At 59.7% G+C, this 24,880-nt stretch overlaps 1 protein-coding gene across 5 annotated transcripts; it reads right to left on the bottom strand.

Annotated features, from left to right (window-relative positions):
* Positions 1-1,119: 1,119 nt before the first annotated feature.
* On the bottom strand, positions 1,120-23,842 carry Fam163b (family with sequence similarity 163 member B). 5 transcript variants are annotated; one of them, XM_070006759.1, is made up of 4 exons: positions 23,623-23,842; positions 22,858-22,930; positions 2,107-2,222; positions 1,120-1,656 (listed from the first exon to the last, which is right to left on the bottom strand). In XM_070006759.1, exons 3-4 carry the CDS (start codon positions 2,197-2,199, stop codon positions 1,246-1,248), a joined length of 504 nt encoding a protein of 167 aa, XP_069862860.1. In that variant the 5' UTR covers positions 2,200-2,222; positions 22,858-22,930; positions 23,623-23,842; the 3' UTR covers positions 1,120-1,245. The 5 variants fall into 5 exon arrangements, with proteins under 5 accessions (XP_069862860.1, XP_069862853.1, XP_069862871.1 ...); XM_070006752.1 differs by lacking the exon at positions 22,858-22,930 and having other exon boundaries at positions 23,623-23,840; XM_070006770.1 differs by lacking the exons at positions 22,858-22,930; positions 23,623-23,842 and adding an exon at positions 23,195-23,292.
* Between the last annotated feature and the right edge of the window lie 1,038 nt (positions 23,843-24,880).

The raw sequence follows: 24,880 nt of genomic DNA, 5'->3' as shown, positions 1-24,880 counted from the left end.
GTCTTCACTAAGTCCAATCAGCGCCTCTGGTAACTCCCTAGAACTTTCTAGTAAAAGCAAGAAGTGTTCCGCCCCACTCATGGGGTGGCCAGGGCACACTGGGCCTCGTCTTTTAGGAAGCTGTTTTCACTGGGAGCTTGCCCCAGCCTGGAATCTCTCCAGCTCAGCCCAGGGGAGATAGAACCCCCAAAGACAGAAGAAACCCTTGGAGTTACACCACCCAGACAGAGAACGCTGTCTCCTGGAGGCGGGCTCTACACCCCTCGCTGCTAGTGGACTTTGGGCATCATTTCCTTGGCCAGTGGGGAGGCTGGAATGGTGGGGTCAGAGTTCCTGGGGGGCCCTCACCCAGGCCCTGGTGGCTGCTACTCTGCGCGCACAGATGAGGCTCTCCACGGAGCAGCAAGCTCTGCCCGGCTGGGTTTCCAGGCACTGGCCAAGGCCTGGGCCTCTCCTCAAGTGGGTAGCAGGTGGTCGAGGGTGAGCTGGGGTGCTGTCTTTCCTGGGAACCATGCTGGTTCTGAGAACCAGAGCTCAAAAGCCTCCTCACACAGATGGGAAGACCAAGACCAGGTATGAGGAGGCCTCTCCAAGTCTCATGCTGACTTTGAGGCCCTTGAGTCCCTGGAGCCTAGCTTTGCTTGCCTTGCATACCCCAGCTCCCTGTCCAAGTTTCTTCTGGGTCTGTGTGTGTGTGTGTGTGTGTGTGTGTGTGTGTGAGAGAGAGAGAGAGAGAGAGAGAGAGAGAGAGAGAGAGAGAGAGAGAGAGAGAGAGAGAGAGAGAGAGAGAGAGAGAGAGAGAGAAAGAGAGAGAGAGAGAGAGAGGAGTTGAGGGAGGTGAAGGGACAGAATAATTGGTCCAGAGTCTCTGAGGAAGGAATATTATAAGAGGCTACAAGGGCTGCTGGCTCCATGGAAGTCACTCCTCCCCTAACTAGCTGGGAAGCCCAAGGCCCAGGGAGAAAGTGTCAGGCCATGGTCACCCATCAGAGAGGGCCAGGCTGGATTTGGAACCAGGAGCTGGCCCCCTCTCCCTGAGCCCAGAGCTGCCCTCCTGCATGCCCACCCCACCCCCAGCCTCCCTGCCCTCCCCCCCCAGCCACCCCCCTCCCACCTCGGGCATACCTGTGTTCACCGAGCCCTCTGGCCGAAGAGGCTGGGGAGCGGCCCGTGCCGGAGGCCCCCACCCGGGCCCGGGACGCCACACCACCGCCCTCCCGCCACGCGGCAGGCCCGGCTGTGCGGTCACACGTCGGTGCTGACGCTGCGGCTCCGGGAGAAGGCCTCCCGCATGGCCGACAGGCGGTGGGGGTTGAGGGCCTGCAGACCCCCGAAGCCCCCGGGGGGCAGCTGCACGTCCTCCTGGCTGGTGCTCCTGTAGGCCACCCGGCCCCCGCCGTTGCGCATGTCCTCGTCCTCGTCCTCGTCGGGCTCCTGCAGGAAGAAGGCGGGCGGCTCGTAGTGCGAGCAGCTGCGGCAGAGGGCGCGCGCCTGCGGGGACTTCTGGCCGAACGAGGCGGCGGCGGCCGGGTAGAGCGCCGGCCCGTTGGTCAGCACCAGGTTGCGATTGGAGTGCAGGGGCGGCAGGTGAGAGTGGACGGCGAAGTCCGGCTCTTCTTCATCCTCCTCGGACTCGTCCTTCTTGCAGCAGTAGTACTGCGGGCAGAGAGCGGGGTGACTGCGCTGTATACCCCCCAGCACTAGAGCGGCGCCCCCAGCCCCGGTCGTGGGGGGTCCCGCTCTGCGCCCACTGCAAGCCTCGCTCTGTGCTAAGCCCTCAGCAAACCTTGCTTCTTGGCTGTGAGGCAAGCACAAACCAATCCTTATTTTACAGGTGGGGAAACTGAGGCACAGAGGGGCAGGTGGCCTGAGAGCAGCCTAGCTGGCTACGTCCTTTCCAGGCCCTGGGCTTGCACAGCGACACCACACAAGGCCCCTTCTCGGGAGCACATGGGGCCTCGGCCTCTCAAAAGCACCCGCAGGACTGGGGACTCTGGGCGGTCCAGGCGCTCCGCCTGCTCTCCCGCCGGCCAGCTGTGTGCGGTCCACCTCGCCTTGGAGAGCGCCCTCGGGTCCCAGTGGCCCCCTCCCAGCCCTGGGGAGTACCTGGAGCCGACAGTAGCACAGAACCGCGATGATGCACAGCAGAATCACAGTCGCCAAGATGCCGCCAGTGATGACCACGGTCCCGGCTGTCATCCGCTCACTTCTCCATCAACAGCCTGCAGCAGACACCACGCCTTGTGACATCCCCAGCACCGCTATGCAAATGCCACGCGCCCCATCTCAGAGCACCGAGAAGAGCCCGCCAAAGGGGGAAAAAGGACCCAGAACACGCGCACTCAAGGCAGGGGCTCCGCTGGGGACCAGGCGGCTGGGAGAAAGCCAGGGCCTGCTCTGCCTCCCGCACTTTCTGTAACGTGCGGATGTGAATGGTGGGCTTTTGCAGACTCCACAGACACACCCGTGAGGAGCTGGCAGGTGCCCTTCCAGTCACACAGGGACAGGTTACACAGGCGGTGGAGCTGGGCCCAGGGTTTATGGCCTGCCTTCCTGCTATCTTACCGCATTTTCTACCTCATTAAACGTCTTTCCAGAACAGGGTTTCTGACTGTACTCCACTGTTTAATACAACCAATGCCTTTCTTTTAAATAATAATATAATATATATCAATATATAATATAATATAATAAATGCATATATCAGGTAAATTTTACCATTCTATTCATTCTTAAAAGGCTGTATCTGCCCTCTAGAACTTTTTTTTTTAATTTCACAAACCTGAAGAACAATTCTCTTCAGGATGCTTAGATTTAGAAAAGCTATTTTCTTCATCCCTCCCTTTCTCCTTCCCTCCCTTCCTTCTCCTTGCTTTATTTCATGGTACTACTAGAACTTGAACTCAGGGCCAAGGGGCTATCCCTTAACTTTTTCTTAACTTGAGCCACAGCACCACTTCCAGCTTTTTTTGCTGGTTAATTAGAACTAAGCGTCCCACAGACTTTCCTGTCCAGGCTGGCTTCAAACCTTGATCCTCAGCTCTCAGCCTCCTGAGTAGCTAGGATTACAGACATGATCCCCTAGCATGGGACTAGAAAAGCTATTTTCAAGCATTGTGACAGGTAAGAGTTAGGGATTCACTAACATTACTTGCTCAATTACTTTTCCAGCATGAAATCTTTGGGTATTTTTGTTACATTTATTCATTTAATTAATTATTTTTGTACCAGTAATGGGGCTTGAACTCAGGCCTCCTCCTCCCCCTTGGCTTTTTCCAATCAGGGCTAGTGCTGTCACTTGAGCCACGGCTTCACTTCCAGCCTTTTGGTGGTTATTTGGAGATAAGGATCGTGTGGACTTTCCTGCCCAGGCTTGCTTCAAACTGTGATTTTTCACATCTCAGCCTCAGCATGCGACCCGGGTGCCAGGCCCAACCTGTCATTTTTAACAGTTTATAGAACCTGGCTAAATCTCTTCTCATTGAATGAACATAGATAAAGCAAAGGCAGGTGTGTTCAGAGAATCTTCCTTCCTCCCTACCCATCCCGGAGTTCCAAGCGGACCCCTGCAAGCACATGGATATTTCCACTCCCTTTAACAAGTGAGCCCTTCCGGTGCCTTCCTTTGCTCCCCGCGGCGGCCTGTCCCTCCGTGCTATGGCAGGTGTGCCCCGTGGCCCCGCAGCTCTGGTCTGCCCTTTCCAGCCCTTGGGGCCCGTGGGGTGGCGGAAGCTCGCCCGGCTGGGCTCTGCAGGATGTGTGATCGGGGCGCCGTCGCCGGCTTCCGGCTATCCCACACAGGCACCAAACCTCTGTAGTGCGCACGTTTCTGGAGACTTCGGCAAACTCTGCCAAGTCTCGCTGGAATTTGGGCCGATTCACCCTCTTCCGGGAATGCGTGGGAATCACGGACAGAAGGGATTTGGGTTCAGAGACTCAAGGTCTCTGTGGGGGTTGATGGGTTTGGGGGGTGATGGTAGACAGCTGGGGAGTCGCACAGCCAAGCACAGTTTCAGAAAAGCCGTGGCTGCCGTCCGAGGGGGGGGGGATGGGGCACATACCGACAGAGGGGCTTGCACACACCACATGGAGCCAGAGACAAAGCTGGAACTGGAACCCAGATCCTCAACCAACAACCGACTGGTCCAGATGCACCCAGAGGACACAGACAGACGACAGACAGACAGACACATGGACAGCTCCAAGTCCAGACAGGCTGAGGTGCAGACAGGCAAGTCCAGACAGACCCAAAGCAGCGAGACTACAGGGCACAGACACACTATCAGACCCAGACAGGGCAGGAGCCCCCGGGGACCCTGCTCATTCCAGGCGTTCTGCCTGGAGCTCAGCCCACCTCAGCCTCCCGGGGCGGCTGAGGCCAGCTGGAGGGCTGGCCCCGCCGGGGCTGCACCCAGGCTGTGCAGGCCCAGCCACCTCGCCATCTAGACTTCTCTGGGTGAGGATGAGGAGAACCGCGCGGACCCCGCCGAGGGCACTGGGCTCAACCTCTGACCTCTTGCCCCTCCCTGGGGGCCACAAGACTGCTGACTTCCTGGGCTAGCAGAAGGGACCGGGGAGAGCCTGGGACAACAGGGCCTGGAGCCCTGATGCCTGAAGAGTGGGGTGTAGGGAAGGGGCAGGGCCGGCCTGTTCTGTGAGCATCTGTCCAGGAAGCAGGCCCCTCTCCTGGCTGAAGGCCCGGACGGCAGGGACACAGGCTGCCTGTGTGAGAAGCCCAGGGGCTCCGGGACACGGACCCGGCGTCACCAGCCCACCTGAGACCACCATGGCCACCCTTATTTGATGCGCACAGACCCCAGCCCGGAGGGGAGAACCAGCAAACCTAGCTGTACTCTTAATTCCCCCCCTGCCCCGCAGTGCCATACCCCACCCCAGTTTCCCTGGCATGAACACCCCAAATTCCACAGCACCATGTGGGAAGACATGCTGCCGCTCATGGTTTGGGGGTGCCTCACCCCGGCCCTGGTGTCTGTGTCCTGCCCCTGAGTAGCTGCATTGCCTATAGACTGTACAGGACTCAAGGTAGATAACCCTCAGGGCTGGGTGAGTAGACCCAAGACCCGAGGCCCAGGCTGGTCTCTGCTGGTCACTAGCCTGGGCAGAGGCACGGTGGCCGGGGCTGGCATTTTGGGGTGACAGATGTTGGGAGCCAGAGGGAACTGGAGAGGGCAGGGTACACAGGAGCAGCGGGGCCGCTGGGAATCCTGGAAGGCGCCAGGTTCTCCCGGGCGATGGAGGTGTCCTCCCTGAGGGTTTCCAGCTCAAGCCCAGGGCTGGTCCTTCTGGTCCCAGCACGGTGGTGAAGCCTCACCGAGCTTCGTCTGCAGAGCCAGGGGACCCACGCGAACTGCACGTGACCTCTAGAAGCTGAATTCATCCCCCACGCCAGTGCTCCGCCTGCCACCGACCTCGGCCACCCCCCGGGCCACCGTGTGCTCAAGGGCCCCACCGAGGCTGGGCCGGGCGCTCTGGGAGGACAGAGCCAGCGGGCGGCATGGCGGGGCGGAGGGAACTCCTGGGGACAGGGAGGAGGTCCTCCATGAGTGTGAGTGGACTGCCTGCCCGGCTCTACCTGCAGGTAAGGTCTGGCTCCCTTGCTCTGTGTCTCGGCTTCCTCCTCTGAAAAGCGAGTGGAGGATGCTGAGGATTCTGAGAAGACAGCGTGTGATTGCTCCGTGTGCGGTTACCCTGTGCACCCCCCGCCCCCAGCTGGGTCTGTGTCTCCGTCAGGTACCTGAGGAGTTGGCCACTCTTGCCACCGAGCCTCTGTCTCGCTGAGCTGGCCTCTCTCTCTCTCTGCCTGGCCCTCAGGGCTCCTCAGCATGTGGGTCTCCGGCAGCAGGCAGCCTGGCGGCGTGACGGGAAGGGTGCCGGCTCAGGCCAGATGCCCAGGGCTGTCAGCAAGCGCTGCTCCAACACCCGGGCCGTCCAGCTGGAGCATCTCAGCCCCGCTCTGCAGATACACGCCCGCCGGGATCTGCAGATACGCCACGGCCGCCAGGCCCCAGGGCCGGGCCCGGCACAGACGCACACGCCACTGGCGACTCGACTCCAGTGCACCCGCCTGACATCATCCGCTGTTACTCCAGACAGTCCTGTGCAACGCGGCCTCCCTCAGCCCGGCCCAGACTTCCTGCCTCCCCGCTGGCTCTTGCTGGGCCTCACGAAGGGAAACTCCTCCCTCAAATCAGCTCCACCAAAGCCTGGCCCACGCCTTCCTCCTCCAGGAAGCCCTCTTGAACCTAACGCATACCACAGAGCCTTTCAGTGCAGGTGATGGGACCCCCTCACGCCCCTCGGTTGGGTGCAGTAAGATGATTGACTAGAGGTCTCTGCCCACTCCTGCCACCTTCCAGGGCTGGACCTCACCCAGCTGCATGGGGTGCCAGCCCCCAGGGGCCGTGGTCTTGCCCCAGATGCCCAGCAGATGAGGGACTGTCTTGAAGTACACAGCTGTGTGTCCTGGGGTCAGCTCCCCATGAGGTCAGTTCCCTTTGTAATAGGGTGTGTGGGGCTTTGGGCTCGCATTGCTGACCAGCCCTGCAAGAGGTCTGGGTGGTTACCATGTACCCCAAAATGCGAGAGTCTTAGTCAGGCACCGGTGGCTCACGCATGTAAATTCTCACTACTCAGGAGGCTGAGATCTGAGAATCTTGGTTCAAAGCCAGTCCAGGCAAGAAAGCCCATGAGCAAAAAAGCTCAGGGACCGTGCCCAGACTCTGAGTTCAAGCCCCAGGACTAGCACGAACAACAACAACAACAACAATGATAATAACAACAACAATGACAATAATAATAAATTGAGAATCCTGAACATAATAAGTACCAAACAGTAAGCCAAGGTAACCTGACAGAGGGCTACTGACCCTATGATTCAGTCATCTGGGACAGGCCCTGGTTCCGAGAACATGAGGTGCAGTGGGGAGGGGGAGGGGTGCAGTGGGGAGGGGGAAGGGTACTGTGGGGAGGGGGAAGGGTGCAGTGGGGAGGGGGAGGAGTACTGTGGGGAGGGGGAGGGGTGCTGTGGGGAGGGGGTGGCCATGAATGGAGGGCTGGCACCAGGGGCTTCTTAGAGGACCAGTCCTGGAGGGTGAGCTGCCTCCACAGGCCTGAGGGGACAGCCCAGGACAAGACTGGGACAGAGGCTGCCAGGCAGGGGTGACCGCCCAGCCCGGCTCACAGCCCCGTGCAAGTCCACACCTCCCACCGCCAGCCAGTGCCATTTGGTGAGAACCTGGCGGAATTGTTCATCTGCCCCCCCCCCCACCATACATGGGTTTCAAGCTTTAGGAACAGCGTTGCTTCCTGTCTTTGCCAGTTGCTCAAGGGCAGACTGTGAGAAGGGGCCCCTCCATGTGCCACCCCCACCCCCAAGTCTGGGGAAGGGGCCCCGGTGGGCAGCAGCCCCTTCCCATAGCCAGGTCTCGTCTGGGCCCCCAGCCTGGGGCGCAGCCACGCACAAGCCCTCACTGTCTCCGGGGGCCAGGCAGGAAACACCTGGCAGGAGAACGAGACACCGCCTCCACCTGCCGCCCCCACCGCGCCCTTCCCTGGCAGGACCCCCCTGCGCCACTGCCATCTGGACCACACAGCCCGTGCCTGTGGAGACACTTTTCCTCCGCCCCTCTTGCCGTGCTCCCAAACTGCCTTAGCGGCTAGAGACCCGAGCTCCACAGTCTATTTATTTAGCACTCTGCCCCAGCCCTTGCCAGTGCCTTCATGGTACGGGACCCGCAGTGAGGCCCGATGAGGGCTCTGTCTGCTCACCGGAGATGCCCAGGGCTCCTGCAGGTGCCAGCAAGATGCCACCTCTGTGCTGGCCTGGCCCGCTGGAGCACCGAATCTAGCAACTTCCAGCCCCATGGGACACCAGCATTGGGGGCCTTACACACACACACACACACACACACACACACACACACACACACACACACACACACACACACACACACACACACACACACACACACACACACACACACACACACACACTGGGGACCTGGCAGCTTTTCCAATCCTGTGAAGATGGTGCCACTCATTTCCAGACGGGGATACTGAGGCTGGCTCGGTGCATCGCCAGGCTGGGCCCCCAGGCTTGCTGTCCATCTCCCAGGCCCTTCTCCCCGCCTGTGCCTCCTCCAGGGCTCACAGGCCCCGTTCCTCACAAATACTGGTTGTACAGTGCTCAGCTACCTGGAAGCCCAGGGGCCAGGCTCTGCGAGCGGGCGGAGAGTTCCTGTCTAGACCTCCTCCTTCCTAATTTCACGCTCTGCGGGCTCCCAGATTCCTGCATTCTGTAATAAATAGACAGGAAAGAGCTCCGAGGCTACCCTGGTGGGTCTCGGAGAAGAGATATTATCCAGAGCCAGCTGGAGGTGGGATGGCGGGAGGGGCTGGCTCAGAGCAGCTCCCCACAGTGCCTGCAGTGTCTCCCCACAAGCACCAGCCCAGACAAGCCCCCCGCCCCCCAGCTCAGCCCCATCAGGGCTAGAGGGCCACAACTCCCAGAGCGCTGGAGGCCCCAGCCATGTCCTCCACGGGGAGATGAGGAGATCCAGGTTTGGGGTCAGGTGGGGTCAGGTGGAGGGACGATAGCGTTCTGGAAACACATGGAGAGCCTGAGTTTGCCAAACGTGGTGGCCTGGCCAATCCAAGGGGCCCCCCAGAAAAAGCACAGTGACCCAGACATCTCGCTGGCTGATCCCAGGCCACCCCAGATGTGCGGAAGCTCTTCCCGGACTCCAGCTACAGAGCCCTGGGGTCAGGACCAGAGTTTGGGGCCTCGCCCACGGTGCACAGCCCAGTGGAGGCTATGAGCAAAGCGAGCCTGTGGGTGAATGAATCCTAGTCTGACCCCAGTTCCCACGCTGGGCTTGGCTGGGCTAAGGTGTGATAGGGAGTGATAGGGAGTGTGTGGGAGGGGGGCTTCTTTTTTTCTGGTCCAATGAAAAGACCTGAAGGGAATGTTCTGTGCCATGTAGCCATGAGAACACCTGCTCTGCAGATCTCATCCAGCCCAGGGTGGATGACTTTCTTGGTGGACAGAGAGAATGGAGGGACTAGACGGGAGCTGCCACCTGGATGCAGCCCAGGCCACCTGGGAGACAAGGCTCCACACAGCTCTTTGCAAGGAGAAATGACACCATGACCCACATTTTCAAGGGAGCAGACAGGCCAGGAGGCTGAAACCACAGAGCCAGCAGACACCCCAGGCTACAGACACCCATGCTTGTGTCACCAAGCACTTCCCTGGAGTTCAAAGCCACCCTGTCTGGAGTCTGTGTTTGGAGGCTGCACTTGAGACCGGCTCCAGCTGGCCCGTGGCTGCAACATCAAAGTTGTTCCAGGCCGGAGCTGTGCCTGGCCTCCCGCAGGCATGGCTTGGAGCTAGGGAGGGACTTGGAGGAGAGGAGCCAGGCAGACACCAGTCTGCCGAGAGGGAATGAAGACTCTGGGAGGAACAGGTGTTTGTCCCAGAAGGCCTGGCCACGGTACATGGCCTCTACACTGCCCGAGGAGCGTGGGCCTCCCAGCGTGAGGGCATCCTGTACCTCCTCCCAGGGTTTCAGGCAGACAGTGTGGCTGCGAGAGCATCCTGCCCAGAGTCCCTGGTCCACGCTGTGCAGTAAATCCCAGGCTTGTAGACTCCATCTTCAGTGCAGATGGAAGGAGGAGACCACAGACCTTGACCTCATGGACGCAAGTGTCCAGCAGAGTGGCAGGCTGCCTCCATGGGGAGGTCTTGGTCCCTTTCACCCTGACAGTCAGCAGGCCTCAAAGCCTCCTGTCCTTCCCAAGGGCCTCTCTGAGGTACACCCCAGGTACAGGGGGCGGTGAACGGGATCGTGGCACGGAGGGGTTCACAGAGGTCAGTCATGGCTCCCAGAAACCCCCAGACACCGCCTTGTCCTACCACTTCATGCTCTTATACACTTGTTCATACCTGTGACAAGGCTCAGGCCCCGGGACTTCGGCCTTCCCCCTGGGCAGCGTGTCAGGACATGTGGGTGACAGCTGGATGGGCCTCCTGCTGCACAGCTGCAGAAACGGCTCAAATAACAACGTGCACCCGTGAGGTTCCTAAAACCCTCTCTGACTTCAAGGTTTGGGGGGCGGGACTGTTTTAACTTTTCAATTCCCTTTTCTAAGAACGAAGCACAGCTCCTGGGCCTGGAATTCAGGCGGTGGGGGGAGGGAGGGAGGTAGGGCAGGCCCTGATCACTGAGAATCACCAGCCCTCACAGGCACCCAGCATGGCACTGGGTACTCCAGGCCAAGACCAGGCAATGTGAGAAAGACAGGAAGGAAGCCTAGTCAGGGGCCACTGTGCCCATACCTCAGATTCATGGGGACCGAGCCCTGCAAGAGCTGCAGACAGGGATGCCCTAAGTCTTCCATGACCTGAGGCTGGTGGAGACAGTGCGGGACAGGTTCCTGAGGCTCAGCCATGGGGCTGCCTGGAGCCCGGGGGTCCTGGCTTAGGGTAAGGGGAGACAGTGCATCTGAGAGGGTGCCTCAATCCTGGAGCTCTCCTGCCACTTCCCCGGCCCGAGGGGACAGGGCCGTGCTTTCCAGATCCAAGGCCTGTTCTCAGCCCGCATGCCCTCTGGTTGGGTCTTGCCTGGACATGTGGGTGGACCAACCAGAGCCACTCACCCTGCAGAGCCCCACGCCGGCCCATGGCTGTGCCAGCCACACACCTGCTCACCCGCTACCAGCCGATTGGGTGGGTGTCCCCTGTGTGCCACGCACGGGGAGGGGGGAACCAGGAGACAAAACCACACAGGGCGACCACCCAGCAGAAGGGGGCTGCCTGCCCCCACAGCCCTGAGTGAGAGCCATGGAGGAACCCAGGGGACATCCCAGACTCACGACCTCAGCCAGCTTGTGGCCCCCAACCTCTGACCCCAACCAGGAATTCCTCATTCTGAGGGCCCCAGTCATGTGCCAGGTGTGTTGTGTACATGGGGGAGGAGGGCAGCCAGACCTGACCACAGGGCATGGCCACCTGGGCGCCTGTCAGTGATAGTCACTCTAATGCCACCTACAGCACCGTGGTGCTCCCTCCCGGCTCCTCAGCCTCCAAAGGCATGGCCCAAGACAAGGCATGTCCAGTCCTGCATACCAGACCTGCCTCTTCACCTTCCAGAGGGTTCTACACCTGGGCTGGCTCTACTGGGGGCGGGGGTGTCTGACTCTGGTCCAAGGAGGCTGAGAATGCACAGTCCTCCCCTCCATGAACCCCAAAGACAGCACTGCCCAGCAATGCCCCTGAATCAGGGTCTCAACCCTAAGACCAGCCCTGCCCCTGCCCCCATCTGCTTCCGTGTGGAACCGCTCTGGGGTGCTCAGGGCCTGGCAGACAGTGAATTCTCTGATCCTGGAAGCTCTGGGCCTGGAGCCCGGGGTGAGGAGACGAGGTGCCGCCACCCCCTGGGGAGCTCTTGCAGGAGGGAGCAGGCGGTCAGCTCTGGGACTGGTGGCGCACAGCCCCCCTGCCGTCTGTCAGGCTTCAGAGTCCAACCCCTCATGGGCAGCCTGTGAGAGCGCCTGGATAGACGGATAGACGGGTTCTCAGGAAGAAACCAAGTCTGGCTGAGATGAGGACAGGAGGAAAGGCCCAGGAGAGCCTGACTTCAGATCTCCTTCAGCTCCTCATCTGCTGTGTTCCCTTGGGAGTGTCCTGCTGCCCAGGCTGCCTCAGTTTACCCATCTGGGCATCCTCAGTCGGGGTGAGGCCTTCAGTTCACGTCCTTCACACGCCCCGGTCCCGGCCATCCCGCCGTCTCTCACAGAGGCAGCGTCCCTTCCCACCACCAGAGGGCCTGGCTCCAATCCTCGGGCTCCAGACAGCCTGTGCTCAGCCCTGTCCGTGCCTCCTCTCCCAGCTCTGGGCACTCATGCCACATCTGTCCAGGAGCCCCAAACACACACTCAGGGAAGCCTTGACCCGGCACCTTGGGACCGGTAACTGTGCCAATGACCAGCGTTGCTCCTGTGTGCCAGGCACAGAGGCCCCCCTGTTAGGGACTTGGGCAGTCCTGCCTGGTCTGAGCCCCAGCCTGGACAAACATTCCTGGGCCAGAATTCATGCATCGTGCATGGTCTGGTGGTGCCAGTGGCCATGGAGGTGCCCCGCTGACCTCTCCTTTGAATGTCCCCTGGGAAGCAGGGCTGTTTTGGCCACGTCTACACCAGAGCAGCCAGCACGGGCCCACGAGAGAGGCGCGAGACCATGGTGCTACCTCCACCTCCCGAGTAGCTGGGATCGCACCACCGTATCTTAATGGGCACAGCGTTGAGTGGGTCGTGGTGCTGCCAGGCTGCAGCTGCAACGGTGCCAGCTGCGGCGGGAAAAGGGCAGGGGCCTTCAAGTCACTTGCGCATCTCCCTTGCAGACCTGACCTGCAGGCCGAGCCTTACCATCTCCTTTGCTGGTCCAGGGCTCCAGACCCAAGGCTCCCTTCCCCATTTGCCTCCCTCCCTTCCATCCAGACTTTGCTAAGAACTCCTCTTAGACACCCTCAGCCTGCCCTCCACGGAGGGATAAGTGAGGGGCTGCAGGATGGAGTCAGCAGAGCAAGCAGACGTGGAGGAGAGAGGCCCCAGAGTGCCTGAGACACGGGGCTCAGGACAAAAGGATGGGCGGGGTAGAGCACAGACAGGGCTTGGTGGGGTGGATACAGCAGGAGGATGATCGGAGAGGAGTCCAAGTGCACTGGGGTGACGCACCTTTGGCTGTGAATGGAAGGCATGGGTCCACACTGCCAGAAGCAGGGGCAAAGTGCCTGGCACCGCCTGGTACTCTTTGCAGGTTGCGTTGCCTCATCCTGTCCACTGACAGGACGGGATGCAGTCCAGCCGTCTTCAGGAGAGCTGGCTGTCATAAGCAGGTATGACACTCCAGAAGCCTGGCCACCGTGGAGTTAGAGGGACAGATTTACCTCCTGAACAACTGCATGTCAGGACAAAATGCTGGAACATTGCCACTTGAGGTGTTGGGATCAGATGATGAAGGAAAGCGACCTTCAATGGATGGGAAAGAAACACTGTCCCCTCCCAGAGCCAGCATCCTGCCTGGCTACTCTTCTTACTTGGCAGAAGGAGCCACGTAGCAGCCAGAGTCTCCCTCATTTAAGGAGAGATTGCTGGGATCCAAGGTGGCCAGAACAGCAGAGATGACCAGACGCAGAGCTCGGAGCTCAGCTCTCAGGGCATGTGAGACCAGAGGAAGAACTGCCTGAGGGAAGGTCTAGAGAACAGAACTTGAAGCTCACCCAGTCCAGAAATGGTTCTTGTCCCACCATGTATCTCACGGAACACAGAGGAGGGGACACCGAGGGCTTTGAGGGAGGGTTGCTCTGCTCTTGAGTGGAACTCTGAAACAAGACCTACAAGGGTCTGGTTGTCCCCCAGTGACTTAGCAACACTCCACAGCAGAGCTCACACACACAGACTGGAATGCAAAAATACCTAGCTCTTACCATGACTGGCATCAGTAAAAATCACCCAACGTGGAAAGAAGCAGAAAAAGACACAAAACCAAAAGAACAAAACAAAACTGTTGGGTCATTGAGTAGAAGCAGAGCAGAAGATGGAATCAAGGGACAGGGTATTAAACAGTTATTAACTGTGGCCCATACACTCAAAACACTAGGGAATTCTGATCACAAATGGAGACGTGAATGGTATTGGTGGTTGTTGTTGTTTTTTAACCACAAAAACAAAACAAGACACTTACCAGACTTATAGAGATGAAAAACAACAATGTCTAAGGTGAAAACCATCCAAAATAAAGCATGAGGGGGAACCCAGAATAAACAAATAGATAATAAACAGAGCCTCAGGAGATGTGAGAAACTCCAATGGCCTATTACATAGGCACCCATAACCGCCAGAAAAGGAATCAGCAGAATTACAGACTGCAAAATTTCCAAATTGGATGATAGCTACAAACCCACAGATCCAAAATGCTTGACAAAACCATGCACAAGAGAAGCATGAGGGAAACAACAGCCAGGGACATGTGATCATCCAGTTTCTTAAAACCAGTGACACAGAGAAAATCTAAAACACAGACAAGAAAGGCCTGGCCAACAAGAGTGACTGCAGACATCTCACTGGATATAGTGTTAGCTGGGAGATAGTGGAAGCCTGTCTATCAGAACGTAGAGGATGAACAAGAGGATGCAAACCTGGAAGCTTCCATACATGAGAAGGGGGGGAAAGTCTTTCCAAGATGAAGGGTAAATTAGAGGTGGTGGCATTAGTACAGTCTCCCTTTCTAGACTATAAGGCCATGGGGGGAGGGGGCAGGGTCTGGAACTCTTGCCAGGGTACAGTGGTTTGGACCTGTCCTGGGGATTCCTGTTTTCTCCCTGGTGGGCCCACCTGGTTAGGAAAACACTCAGGTGGGCTGGTCTGGGCCCTCCTGCTGGGCCATCAGCCCCCTCAGGGCCCAGGCCTGTGAGCTCTCCGGTGGGAGGTACTCTGGTTCTGGGAGCCTGTGTGACATCTGGCTTGTTTTAGGGGAGACTCAGAGACTCTGCCAGGGTTCTCTTCCTTCTTTTCTCTTCCTTCTGCTCCAGCACAGAGCACCTGGGATGGGCGTGGGTTTCCTGTGCACAGTGGGCCTGTCTCTTGTACCTCGGCCTCACCCGTCACGCAGGAGTGTGAAGGCGGAAGAGAATAACTTTAAAAATTATTTTAAAAAGAGTCAGGGGGGAAAAAAACCCTGTTTTGTAGCTGCTCATGGGTCCCAGGCAGTTTCCATGGCTGCAGCAGCGGCACACACGGGGGGAGGGGGTGCTACTGAGGGGGGAGGGGCTCTGCTCAGCCCACACGGCCCTGGAGGAAGGAGGGAAGGAAGGGAAGGAGGAGGGCTGGTGCTGTGTGGGGATTCCCATGGCTGGTCAGACACGGCCCTGTGTGCTCCACATTTGCAGCTGGCTTTTCCGGTACAGGATCTCCCAGACAGGAGGGTGGCCTGGGAATCCAGGAGGCAGACCCTCGTTCTCTTTCACAGGCGGGGCACAGGCACGGGTGTCACCAGGTAGCAGCAGAGGACTGACAGGGATGCCTGTCCTGTCCTGTCCAAGCCCCAGGTCTTTTTTGTGCCATCTTGCTGCTCATCTCAGACTGAGCCTAGATGCCCGAGGTCCTGTCCCAACTGCGAATGCCCCGAGGAGACAGGGGGCTGTAGCTGCTCCCCTGTCGGACCCAGGCAGCACCTGGGCCCGTCTCTTCCTGTCCTTTTGAGTGGCCCCAGGATCCCCTGATTTGCACAGGCTCCCTGCTGCTCCCTTCTGTCCTGGCTGGGCCCCTGCCTCCTCCACTGCCTTGTCCTGGCTGGGCCCCTGCCTCCGCCACTGCCTTCCCCGTCCAGCCCGCTGGCCTCTCCGCGCCTCAGCTGCTCAGGGTCCTGCCCGCCTCCTCACTCTGTGCTCTGGATCCTGCATCCCGCTCCCACAGCTGGCCCTGGCTTGTGCTCTGCTTCAGCCCACACACAGCTCTCCTGCTCACCTCTCTCCTCGGGGTGCCCATCCCAGCATCACAGGCAAAGGGAGCCCCAGCCTGGACCCATTGCCAGCCTGCACCAGCCCTGCTGTGGGAGAGGAGGCCTTCCTCCCCGTGCTGCTTGGTGGGAGGTTCCTGGCCTTTCCTATTCCTCCCCGAAGACTTTCTCTCCACCCTCTGTGTGAGGCTGCCATGGGCAGAGCCGTCCTCAGATCTTCTCCACGGAGGCTACCCTTAAGTAGCTGTTCAGGGCTGAAGATCAGCCCTGTCCTGGGAAGGCAGAGTCCAGCATGCACTGAGTGCCCCCTGTGTGCCACTCCTGGAATCTCCAGGCGGGGACGACGGATTTCCCCCCGATCTGTCCCAGGCCAAGGAGTGGGGAAGGGGTCGAGCAGTGGCCGGCTACGGCCTCTCCCCTCCACTGCTCCTCCACATCTGGGGAAACCAAGGCAGACCTGGCAGCAGCTCTCAGCCATGAGATTTGACTCTGAAAGGTCTGGGCAGGACGTCACAGGAAGGGGGCCTTGGGGTCCAGCCTCTCCCAGGAGGTGACCCCGGTAGGGGGTTCTTCCCCCCCCTCCACTACGGCCTTTGCACTGTGGTAGGCAGGGCACAGCCCCACCCCGCTGGCCTTGGCCTTAACCATATGACTTGGCTGAGGGAGCAGGGCCGGAAATGCCTGAGTTCTAGTCCCAGTCCTGAAGATGCCTATGGTCCTGGGCTAGGGAGAGGGTTCCCAGGAAGCAGGCACTCAAAGAACAGCCCTGCGCACTGTGCCCACTCGCTACTACCCACAGGCCTACCAGAGACCACGCTCGCTGCTGAATATGGGGCCATTTGTTACACAGTTACTGTGCCTGCAACTGACCGATACATACAGCTGAGGCATAAAGAAGCACTAAGGACAATGTGGATGAGTGCTGCAGGGAACCCAGGACAGCAGTGACCATGTCGGCAACACCCGACAGACAGACACTGGATTTCTAGGGCCCAAGGAAGCAGCCTGAGGGGTTGGCAGTCAGAGGACAGGAGGCACTGCAGCTATGAAGCAGAAGCCCGAAGCAGCCTCCTTGGCAGGGGTAGTGATCTTCCAGAAGCCCAGGCTGGACGTGTGTAGAATGGGGAGGTGGACAGGGTCTTGGAAGAAGAATCGCTCCTTCCTGAACCTGACTTGCAGAGAGTATGGGTGCATCTGTGATCTGTGTACACCTGTGTGTGTATGTGTGTGTGTTAGTGAGTGTACTCTGTGTGTCTGATATAAATGTAGACAGGACAGGGAAAAAGGGAGAGTTAAGTGGCCTGGACTCCACCCCTCTACCCCCCCTGCCCCTCCCCCAGGCTGGCCTGCCTAACAGCCAGGGAAGGTGAAGAGCTAGTGGTCCCTTGCTTTGACCATCCTCTAGATCCGGTGGTTGCTCACGATCTTCTGGACTGTGATACTCAGCCTGGAGGGTGGCCCAGGATTCCCACATAAAAAATGAGGCTTTATTCAAAAGAAAAAAAAAAACTACAGCAAAAAGGGATGGGCTTAGCTCATGTGGTAGAGCACCTGCCTAGTAAGCGAAAGACCCTGAGTTCAAACTCCAGTACCCCAAAGGAAGTAAAGTAGAGCTGCTTTGCTGGAACGGTCCATCATGTGGATTAAATTATATATATGATCATACACACACACACACACACACACACACACACACACACACACACACATTTGGTATCCGTACTAGGGCTTGAACTCAGAGCCTGGGTGCTGTGCTATCCCTTAGTTTTTCTTTCAAGGCTAGAGCTCTACCACTTGAGCCTTAGCTCCACTTTCAGCTTTTTGGTGAGTCTCACAGACCTTCCCATTGGAGCTGGCTGCAAACTGCCATCTCAGATCTCAGTCTCTTGAGCAGCTAGGATTATAGGTGTGAGCCACCAGCCTGCGGCTCACATGTGTGTCTGCGCAGGATATCAGCTCAGCCTGCGGGCTTGGCCAGAGGAGGCTGGCCTGGCCTGGAATTTCCTTCTAATCATTCATCCACAGCCATGCTGTGGGACGTGGGACATGGGACTGGACAGGACAACAGACCACAGACTCTGGTCCAGCTGCTTCCCCCCCCAAGTCCTCCTACCAGAAGAGCAGATTCCACCAGTTTGGGTGTTTTGAAGGAAAACCCCGGAGGGACTGACATGGCACTGTGACCCTAACTGTGGTGTCCTGGGCCATGCAGGGCCTTGCAGGGCCAGGCTGGTGGCCAGCGGGAGTGGCCCCCATGCTGCAGACCAACTGGCCATCCAGTAGCATCTATGAGAGTCCCTGGGGTGCTTGGCTCTGGGCCCTGTGGGGCTCCAGCTCGCCAAAGCCACGGCTGCAGGTGGTGATGACTGATGTGGTACCCGGGGCTTGCGTCTGGGCACTTCCCTGAATGGTGGACACCAGAGCCTGGCCTGGCACTGGCCAGAGGGAGGTCTCCAGGCAGAGCGGAGCAGGTGGGAGAAGTCTGGGGGGGAGGAAGACTCTTGGAATGTTCCAGAAGTGGGAAGTGAGCCAGAGGCAGTACAGAAGAGTGGAGGGAGGGCTTTCAGAGGCTAGGAGACCAGACCCATGTGCACCAGGCGTCTAAGGTGGGAAAATCATGCCTGGTTTTTGTTACTTTTGTGTCTTGGGCTGGTCCTGGGCTTTTGTGTTCAAGGCAAGTGCTTTACCACTTGAGTCACAGCTTCACTTCTGGCTTTTTGGTGGTTCATTGGAGATAAGAGTCTCAGAGACATTACTGCCCAGGCTGGCCTCGAACTGTGGTCCTCAGATCTCAGCCTCCTGAGTAACTAGGATTACAGGCATGAGCCACTGAAGCCCGGGGCCAGGCCCATTTTTTATAGATAGGACACTAGGGCACAGAGAGGTTGAGTAACCTACTTGGGCTCACCAGAAGGAAAGGGCCTGAGTCAAGATCCACCTAACCAGGCCCCTCTGCTTTCTCTCCCCTGGGCACCCACCTCTTCTCCCCTCCTCTCTTTCCCTCATCTTCTGATCAGTGGAGTGGTCGCTCCCAGGAAGAAAAGAACAAGTAGCGAGGAACAAGATAAATCAAACCACGAACACAAAGACTTGTACCGTAGTGTTATGAAGCGGAGGTCTGCCCCAGGGGAGCACTGGTGGGAGATCCCAAAGCAGGGGGGCAGGCAGGGAGGGGGAGAGAAGGGATCAAAGCTGACTGTATCTGACGCCCACATTCCGCAAGCCTCCGGCAGAATGCGCATTCAAACCCAACAACTCCAAACACAGCCGCCGCCAACCCTGTGGCAGCCACTAATGCTGCCCCCCAAAACACTTCCAGCCCCTGCGCCGCCCCGCCTACCGTGGCCATCTCCTCTCAAACCAGATGAGGACCGGCCACCCCAGGAGAAGCCGTCTCCAGCAGCGGCGTGAGGAGGAGCTGCGCGCTCTGAGCCCTGGGTCCGTCCGCAAGCCGGCCAGGGCTGCTGCCAGGTTCCCGGGCTGAGCTGCAGCGCAGGCCGGGAGGCCTGCCTTTCAATTCGAAAAATGCACATCTTCATTCTGCCTTAGGAAAGTTTCCTGATGTGCCACGCGAGACTGCACGCGCCAGCACCGAATGGCAGGACTGGGAAAACGCCGTGTAAAAACGCGACTCCACAGGCACCGCCAGATGAGGCCGCCCAACAAATGCTCAGAGCAAGTAACGGTGCCTCTGGGGCTGAGCCTCCCAGAAGGCCCAGGAGGGCTCCTCCTCACTCTGATGCTTGCCCTGCAGGGTTGAGGTAAAGCTCTGCCTCCAGGAAGCCTTCCCTGATGGCTCAAGCCAGGCCTGCATTTCCTCCAAACCCAAGATACCCGCCTCTTTGCCCCACTGTCCCGCACTAGGTTTAACCCCTCACCTGTCGATCATGAGAGCCATCCAATCACCAGAGCCTACTAAGTCTATAAAAACCAAATGTAGACCTTTACTAATCCAGCCAGGTGAAGTCAGTATCTCACAAGCTTAATCTGGTCTGTGAAGTTGAGCTGGGGTGTGGTGGCTGTGTGGCTGGGGTGTGGTTCTGTGGCAGAGTGTGAGGCCCTAGTTCCATCCCCAGCACTACAAAAGAACAAAAATCAAAGGTCAAGGAACCCATGGACCCAGTGGGGCTGAGGAGTGAGCCACAGCAGGGCATGTTTACTGTGTCAAACCAGATGACTTGATCTTTCTTTCATGGCAAAGCAGCATTTTTTAAAAATTAAAAATGCTTTGCTATAAGCCAGGCGCTGGGGCTCACACCTGTAATCCTAGCGACTCAGGAGGCTGAGGTCTGAGGGTTGTGGTTTGAAGCCAGCCCAGGCAGGAAAGTTTATAAGGTTCTCATTTCCAAATAATAGGCAACAAAAAGTTGGAAGTGGAGGTGTGGCTCAAGTAGTAGTGTGCCAGCCTTGAGTGAAAAAGCCAAACAAGAGTACAAGGGCCCGAGTTCAGGCCCCAGTACCGGTATGCGCACACACACGCGTGCATACACACACACACGCGTGCATACACACACACGCGTGCATACACACACACACGCGTGCATACACACGCACACGCGTGCATACACACGCACACGCGTGCATACACACACAGACACACAAAGTAATTTCAAAAGCAGCTTCCCCAGGCAGCTGCATACGCATCCACTGCGGGCCCCGCTGCCGTCCACAGCTGTCTGGGAGTGACCCACGGGTCGGCTTTGCCCCTGAACCTGTCTGGAGAACATGATGGCATTGTCCACATCTGACACCACATCCCACAGAGTAGGCTTTAACTGCTTACCAGGGAGATCAGCCCCCACGACCACCTGGCATTGACAGAGGGGGTACCACTGGCTTCCCTGGGGGCGCACAGGGCCTGACAGAAGGCTCTGCTAGTCTTCAGTGAGGTATGGCTTTCCCCCAGCTCCACTGCATATTTCCACAAAGTACCTGTAATTGTTGTCATTTTAGAAACTGAAAACTCAGGGTCCAGAGAGGCTAAGTAACTGCACTAGGAACACACAGCTTAGACATAAACACAGCCCTAATCAGACCCAAAGGCTGTGCTCCTTTGCCCTGGGCTGCATTGCCTGTCCCCGCAGCCGGGGAGGGGGCGGAGGCACCTGTGGTCCTGGGGGTTCCTGGCCAGCCCTTCCTCGGCCTCACCACTAGCTACAGCACAGGGAACTCCACACACAGGAAGACAAGGCTCTGCCCAGCTGAGCTCGGGCTGGACAGACAGGAACGCCCAGCAGGGGGAGGGCTGCACGAGCCTCCCGGCCCCCCAGCGCTGCCTGCTCACTGCTCCTGCATGGACCATCCGGCCTCTGTCCCTGCCTTGCTCACTGGCCTAGGCTCTGCTTAGAGAAACTGCGCCCTGCCGCCTGGCACCCTCCCTGCACCCTGTGTGCCTGGCGTCTGCCCACCCCCGTCCTGGCCCAGGCCTCCGATGACCTCCTCTAGGTGGCCGAAGCACCTCCGCTGAGCTTCCCTGCCTCCTGCCCACCCCCCTATAGCATGCTGCTGGGTAAATGACCACACTGCCCCTTGGGTTTCTGGGTAAAGCCTACCTGCTAAGCAGGGCTTCTAGTGCCCCCCATTCAGTGCCTTCTCCCCTTATGAGGCATCAGATAAGTAGAGGCACACTCTCCGTATCCAGTTCCAGAGCCTCGGGCTGGTTAGACCTGCATTTCAGGTGCCTGCTGTAGCCCACTTTCGCCCTAGACAGCCAGCAGCCCCCTCGCAGGCTGACTGGGCAGCCTCGAGCAAGAGGGACTGGGCCTGAGTTGGGAACTGGAGGGGGCTCAACAGCTCAGCCTACTGGGGGGGCGCTTAACTCCTACAAGAACAAGGAACCATGGGAGGAGAGACCAGCACTGGAGCTTTGGAGAGGGAGAGGAGGCCGGTGAGCACCGGGGTGTGAGTCCTGTCACAGCGCTCTGGAGCAAATCCAAAGGGGCTGAGACAGGAAAGCAAGCCAGCGCCAAGAGCAGCCACGAAGCCCTGAGAATCCCCTCCCCTGGCCTCGTGCCCCTCCCCGGGGGCAGCAGCAGCCCCCGCCCTTCCACCAGGTAACCCCCTGAGCCTATGGGGGAAAGACCCCTCCTTCTGCAAAACAGGGTGATTCACTCAAGAGCTGGGCCCCGAACCATCTTCTTGACACACGAATCACTGCTGTTCTGATGCCCAGGCTGTGCCCACTACCACGGAGCGGGACGTGGCGGCCGGGCACTGAGTGCTGAGGACAGGCTGGCTGCTGCCCAGCCTCCCCTCCTGCCCTGAGTTTGGAGTTGGATGTTATTGACTGAGATATCATAAATCTCCCCACCCGAGCGCTGCAATTACTCCTGGCTAGAACCAGCCGCCCTCATTCTAGGCCAAGCCCGCGTGCTCGGCCAGCGGCTGGGCTGCAAGCACGGCTCCCTGGGCTGGGAAGCCTCACCCAGAGCCAGCCCCCAGCTCAGAACTCAGCCCTCAAATCTGCAAAACACGGGGAGCTGCTTGGATGGAGAATGAGGCCGGCAGGGGGCTTGGAGTCCAAACCTCTGAGCACACCTCCGTACCAGGGTCACAGGGAAGGGCTGATGGGGGGGGGCGCACATGTCCACCCCCTCCTCTTACGGATGGGAAACAGATCAAGAAAGGGAGAGTGACTGGCCCAGGGTTCCTCAGAGTTTGATAGGCGTGCGCCAACTCCTCCATCAGTGCCCACCGCCTCCCCAAGCATCGTCTCGCTGCCTCGCAGCACTGGCACAGCAAGAGGGGCTGGAGCCGGGTGCAGTGGCCCTGCTCCCCGGAGAGGAGCTGTCATCCCAGAGAGGGGCCCCATCCGGGGTGCTGAGGCTGGGTCTGTGGGTCCTCCCCAGACCCCACACCCCTCAGGAAACTCCCCAAGCTTTCCCAGTCCCGACCGGCCACCTCAGCAGAAAACTCATGTTGGGGGCCAAGACTTGGGTACAAACCCCCTCTGTCTTCTGGAGACCAGACAGGCCCTCCCCACGGCCCCGTCACAGGCACGAGAGGCGACAGAGCCACTTCCAAGCGCTGGCCTCCAGCAGGAGAGGAACTTTTCACAGGCTCCTGCGCGCAAGTCCCTGTACTTCCTCAGCCAGCCTGTGGCCAGCGCCCCGGGCTCAGCCAGCTCTCCTGCCCGCAAAGCCAGGAGGCTCTTGGATCGGGTCAGTCTGGGCACCCAGGCTCCGCTCGCAGTTCTATTTCAAGAAGAGGAGGTTGGGAAGTCTGTGTGTGTGTGTGTGTGTGTGTGTGTGTGTGTGTGTGTGTGTGTGTGTGTGTGTGTGTGTGTGCACTTTCCTACAAGCTTGAACTTTGGTAGTTCTTACCTGGTTGGCACAGGCAGAGGGGACCATAGGGGAAGGCTGGAAGTGTCCCTTGGCTCTCCCCAGCTCCAGATTCCTGGGAAAGGGCGTAGGGGGGACAGGAGAGGGGGGAGGATTGGGAGGCGCAGGGCGGGGGAGGGAAGGGGGGAGCAGCTTTACTTCAGGACACTCCTGTACCCTGGAGAAAGGGCTGTGAACTTGGCCCTGTCCCTTGTGGTCCCAGCCTGGAGAGGATGAGGCTGTGAAGCCAGGAGGGTAGCTATGAACTTGCTCTTGGATTTGGGGGTGCAATACCAGTCTGATACACGACTCCATCCCCCCACCCAGGTTTCCAACATACTGAAGGAGGATGCGGGGCGCAGTCCGCTCACCCCCGCCTCTCTGGGTGACCTTGGGAAGAGACCAAACTTCTCCAAGCCAGTCCGGCAAGGGGGGCCAGGTCCCCCCTTTCTCCTGGAGGAGAGGGCTGCGGGGGCAGAGGGAGGTGGTCACTGCAGGTGAGAGAAAGCAACCTCGGCGCAGATCTCAGCGCCCGGCCACGGCCCACACGGCCAGGCTTCTGGGCTTCGTGGATGGCAAACTTTCCCCCCTCGCGGCGCCCGGGGCCCGCGCCCGGCCCGCGCTCGGGGCCTCCCGGGCACTTGGAGGGTGGCCCGTGGTGGGGTGCGCGGCCCGGGCAGCGCCCTCGGCCAGGCTGCCGGGCAGGCGCCCGGGGTGCCCCGCCAGCCGGACCCGCAGCCCGCGCCCCGCGCGCCCGGCCGCCCTTACCTTGACCCGTGGGATCGGCGCTGCCCCGGCTGCCTGCCGAGGACCTGGGCGCACGTGACGGGGCGTCCGTCCGTCTGTCCGTCTGTCCGGCTGTCCCGGCTCGCGGGCGGCGCCTGCGGCGGCGGCGGGGCCGGCGAGGAGGCGCCCGGAGTCCCGGAGACCGCCCGCGAGGCGCCTGCGTGGCCCGGCCGGCCGGCTCCCCGCAAGCGAGCCGAGCGGCGCGGCGCGGCTCCAGCCCGGTCCCAGGCGCGGGGCGCGCGCGCGCGGGGAGGGCGCGGGGAGGGCGCGGGCCCGGCGGGGGAGGGGAGCGCGCGCCGCGGCCCGCGCGCGCCGTCGGCGGGGGCTGCGGGAAGGGGGGGGCGCTGTCCCCGGTGCTGACGGCTCAGCCGCGGCCGCAGGTTCCGCACGGCCTCCCGCGGGGCCCGGGGCTCCCCCAGGCCGGCGGCTCGCGCTCAGCCGGGCTCCCAGCAGGCTGCGCAGTCAGCGGACGCCACAGCCACGCGGGGGAGTCCTCGTCCCCCGGGGGGGGGGCTTTAACATCGATGTAAGGATGCCAGTGCACGCCCTCGGCGCTGCCAGTCTTGGGTTCTGCTCTCTGGGTGGACAGGAGTGGGAGGTGGGGTCTGCCCTGGGTGAGGATGGGCAGGGGTTCGGCCCTGGGTGAGGAGGGGTGTGTCTGCCCTGGGTAAGGATGGGCAGGGAGTTGGCCCTGGGTGATGATGGGCAGGGGGTCTGCCCTGGGTGAGGAGGGGTGTGTCTGCCCTGGGTGAGGCCTGGGGGGGGCGTGAGTCTGCCCTGGGTGAGGACGGGACCGGGGGCAGCAGGCCTGTAGGTATCTCTGCCCTGGGGGGTAGGGTTGGGGAGAAGCAGACCTCGTTGACCCCAAAGACCAGGGCCTAGTGGCTAGAAGGTAAAGCAAGGCAGATGTGGGCCCGGCACAGGGAGAACTTACTGGACTTTTCTGTCTCGAGGCAGGCTAGCCCAGCCCGGGCAGCTCTGGAGGCGGCCTCAGCCAGGCCGGAACACAAGGCAGCTGGAGGGAAGGCGGAGTGCGGGTCTAGCACAATGTGTGCAGATGTTGGCTTCTACTGTGCCTGACTTGAACTTGGCCACAAGAGGCCACCCTGTTGAGCTTAGAGGATCAGAACTCACCCTCTCTGTACAGATGAGAATACGGAGGATGGGCGTGGGCTGAAGGAAGGCCCATCTGCCCTCTGCAGATGGGCTGGGCACAGAAGAGCCACACGAGCAAGACAGT

This window comes from Dipodomys merriami, unplaced genomic scaffold, assembly GCF_024711535.1.
Source record: "Dipodomys merriami isolate MVZ:Mamm:240054 unplaced genomic scaffold, mDipMer1.0.p SCAF_11, whole genome shotgun sequence".
Classification (NCBI taxonomy): Eukaryota; Metazoa; Chordata; class Mammalia; order Rodentia; family Heteromyidae; genus Dipodomys; species Dipodomys merriami.
Note: the sequence above shows the minus strand (reverse complement) of the source record. Positions and strands in the feature narration are given on the sequence as shown.